Genomic DNA, 3,914 nt, shown 5'->3' with positions numbered 1-3,914 from the left:
GCAAAGGCAGGAGCACCCACCCAACACTTGGCTCAGTCTGTTTGGGGCTGCTAAAGCTGAACACCACAGATTGGAGGCTGCAAGTCCCAGACCAAGGCACTGGCAGACCTGGTGTCTGGTGAGAGCCCACCTCTGGCTCTCCTCCCTCTGTCCTCACAGGGAGGATGGGGTAGGGCGCTTTCTGGAGTCTCTTACAAGGGCACCGATCGTATTCATGAGGGCTCCAGGATCACGACCTCATCACCTTCCAAAGACCGCCACCTTGAGCGCTTGGGTTTCGACATAGGAATTTCAGGGGACCCAAATATTCAGACCATAGCAGATGTGGAAACCAATGATACCACACACACTAAGCCGGTAGGAGAGTCCCTGACTCATCCCTTGTGGTCTCTAGGGGGAGCAGGGCAGCCCCCAGCGAGCCTGAGACAGCGGGGAAGGAGCGTGGCTCAGGGTTACCCTGTCAGGCGGTGGGGCCAGGCAAGGGTCTCCACACACAGGCAGCGACTTGTGACCCGGGTCTTTCATCAGCTTGTCCAGGTGTGGGGCAGAGGGTCTGGAGAAAGACTCCTCTCTTACTCACAACACCAAGGGACATGTGCTGAAACAAGATGTGGGTGAATTTGGTCCTGCACAGGTAGGAAATGGGCGCTAGGGCAGAGCTGGTGGCAGCCGGCCAGAGCGCTGAAGGTGCGAGCCAACAAAGAGCTGGTGCACAAAGGCCAGGTGTTTGGTTTTGGCTGCAAGCATTTAAGAAAATCAATTTCAAATCTACTTCAAGTCACCACTCAGCTAATGAAAGAGACCTCTGTGGTCACATGTAACAAAGAGTCTCTACATAGACTGTATGTTGGACCACAAATCAAATCTGAATACATTTTAGGAGATTGAAATCACAAAAAGTATCTCTGACTACAGTGGAATGAAGCTAGAAATGAACAGCACCAGGAAAACTGGAAAATCTACAAACACAACAGGCTCATAAACAGCCAATGGGGCAAAGACATCACACGGAAAGCTAGAAAAATCTTTGAGCTGAATGGAAATGAAAACACAACATACCAAGACATGGATTGAAGAAAAAAAAAAAAAAATTCCTTCATTAAGAAGAATCTCCAAACAGTAACCTAAATTTATACCTTAGGAAATTAGAAAGAGATGAAACCAGATCTGAAAAGAGTAGAAGGAAGGGAGTCATGACAAATAGAATGAAAGCAAGTGAATGTACAGCACAAATCAAGAGAGAGAATAATGAAGATAAACATTTTATTCTTTAAAAAGGTAAATAAAATTCACATTTAGCTAGATTGACCATGAAAACAATAGAAAAGACTCAAGTTACTAAAATCAGAAACGGAAGTGGAGGCATTCCTACCAAACTTGAGGAACAGAAGCAGAGACAGTGAGCATGCACCCAGCACATGACATAATTCAGATGAAACGGACAGATTACCAGAAACACATAAACTACCAAAACTGACCGAAAATAAACAGAAAATCTGAGCAGACTTATAAAAATTAAAGAGAATGAATCAGTAAATAAAAATCTCTGAACAAAGAAAAGCCCAGCCCCAGATTCTCCACTGATCATCTCGACTGATGCAGAAAAAGCATTTGACAAAACCCAGCAGATCTTCAGGATGAAACACTCAGCAAACTGGAAAGGAAAGGAACCTTTCTCAGCATGACAGAGGCCATATATGAAAACCCACAGCACGCACCAGGCTCAGCGGTGGGTGGACTGCAAGCTCCCCTCCTATCAGGGGGGAAAGTCATGGACGCCTTTCCCGCCACTCCTAGTCAAAACAATTAGGCAAGAAAAAAGAAACAAAAGGCATTCAGATGGGAAAAGAAGTAAAATATCTGTATTCACAGACACATGATCTTCTATGTAGAAAATCCTGCAGAATCCTACAAAAAACTATTAAATAAATTCAGGAAAGTTGATGGTACAAGATCAATACATAAAAATTAGTTGAATCTCTACATACCATCAATGAAAAACCCTAAAGGAAATTAAGAGAACAATTCCCTTCACAATATAGAAACACGTACTTTCTGCTTCCCGCCTAAGTCTGGCATCCTGGCAGTGCCCACACTGGTGCCCAGTTCCCCAGGGGCAGTGAAACAGCAGAGACTCATTGCCTGCACAACAGAAGACCTCTGTCCACACGAGCCCAGAGCCCCAGTCAAAGTGGGCGCCCCCAGGAGTGGACACGGCTGAGCCACACTGCAGCTCCCGGGCACACCACGTGGGCCTTGGCCCGGTCCAGGTGGGCATTGCAGCCGCCCTAGGTCAGGCCACGCCTCACTTCCAGACGCTGGCACAGGGGTGCTCTGCACCCACTAGCTGGGCCTCCGCATGACCTGGGGGGACACTGAACTGAAACAGTCCATCAAGGGCAGGGTAGGCAATTGACAGGTCTCTGGGAAATTGACCCGACTGCCCGGCCCCCCAGCGGTGTCTGCCCCCCAGCGACTCCCAGACATGGCCTTTGGAGCAAGAACACAGGAAGGTTGTACATGGCAAAAATGCACTCAAGGACTCTTTGTCCAGAAATTTCAAAAATTAGAAATCAAATATTCACCTTCCATCTCAATTTGTATCCTTAATTTTGATTTTCTTAAGTTTTCTCACACTTTATTTTGATGGTGTCAATGACATTAAGGAATTAAAATATTAACACATGAATGCCTAAGGACCGTTTTCTGAGGCATCTCCACAGAGTTAGGGTCTCTGCTCTTCACGTGCACACAGACGCTTCACTGCCTGCAAAGGGCTGAGACAGCCCATCTCTTTGGGGCCCACGTGGTGTGGTCCCTTCCTCTCATGGACCTCTTGGAACCCAGAGCCCTGTGGAGAGCAGCACATTCACCTGGAAGGAGGAAGGGCCACGCCTCACAGCCACCTGGGTAGGGAGAGTGCTCCACCCCCCTGCAAACGATGACCGCACAGGTCAGGCGGGAAACACACAGGACCCATAGACCACGCACCTCGTAAATCATGCTCATATCTACACATCAGTGCAAAGAAAGGTTCTCATGGATATAAACCAGGATGCTGAGGGATTCATTTCTGAGTGTAGAACAAGTGTTTTCCACTCTCTTTCTTTGTTCTATGAGTTTTTAAATTTACAATAATAAACGTGTATTGTTTTATAAACAGAATAAGATCAATAATGGTTGCTTTCCAAAAGATTTGCCAGATGACCAGTTTTCGAGAGGGCAGCTCAGGTTTTCAGACCAGCATGGAGGAGGTGAGGAGAGTCTGGAGGGAGACGAGGATTTCCAGGGAGGGCAGGAGGACCCGGTCAGCAGGACCCTCTGCGCAGCAGCCCCAGCACCTCCCGAGCCACAGCCTGCGCCTGCTCTGAGCTGCACCCCCAGCTCAGGGCTCAGGGACCTGCAGCTGCCTCAAGTGGGTCCCCCCATGCTCTTCCCTCACAAGAAGCCTAATCAATACCCTACAAATGCACTGAAAGGACTGGGGGCCACCGGGAAAAAGCTCAGCACACAGCCATGAAGGGGGCACGGTCCGGGTGCCTGGGGCAGGAGCGGAGCACTATGCTTTGGGGAAGGGCAGCACAGATGGAGGGGTCCTGCACACTTCCTCTAAGTCCCAACCGCTCTGGCTGCTTGGCTGACACCCTTACTCTGCTCCCCATGCGTCTTCCAGACCCCTGTCCCATGCCCAGACCCCCACCCCACTTCCTCCCAGCTCCCTTCTCTCCCTCCTGACCCCAGGGGACGCATTCCTGCCGCACACCTTCCCCCACCCCCCAGGCCCAGGGATATCCAGTGTGAGGGTGACCAGGCTGTGGTCAGGGTGGGTGTGGTCAGGGAAGGAGGGTGTGAGGAAGGGTGTGAGGATGGGGTGGGGAAGGTGTGGTCAGGTGGGCGTGGTCAGGGCGTGGTCA

At 49.8% G+C, this 3,914-nt stretch overlaps 1 protein-coding gene across 1 annotated transcript in view; it reads right to left on the bottom strand.

Annotated features, from left to right (window-relative positions):
- Window positions 1–377: 377 nt before the first annotated feature.
- LOC116628819 (scavenger receptor cysteine-rich domain-containing protein SCART1-like) overlaps window positions 378–3,914 on the bottom strand; it is a 96,399-nt gene continuing 92,862 nt past the window's right edge. The window contains exon 13 of the mRNA XM_032399150.1: window positions 378–3,265. Coding sequence (XP_032255041.1) covers window positions 3,228–3,265 — 38 coding nt within the window. The 3' untranslated portion in view covers window positions 378–3,227. The remainder of the gene's footprint in view (window positions 3,266–3,914) is intronic.

The sequence above is a fragment of the Phoca vitulina genome, unplaced genomic scaffold (assembly GCF_004348235.1).
Source record: "Phoca vitulina isolate PV1807 unplaced genomic scaffold, GSC_HSeal_1.0 scaffold132, whole genome shotgun sequence".
Taxonomy (NCBI): Eukaryota; Metazoa; Chordata; class Mammalia; order Carnivora; family Phocidae; genus Phoca; species Phoca vitulina.
The sequence above is the reverse complement of the archived record's forward strand: the minus strand, read 5'-3'. Positions and strand labels throughout refer to the sequence as shown.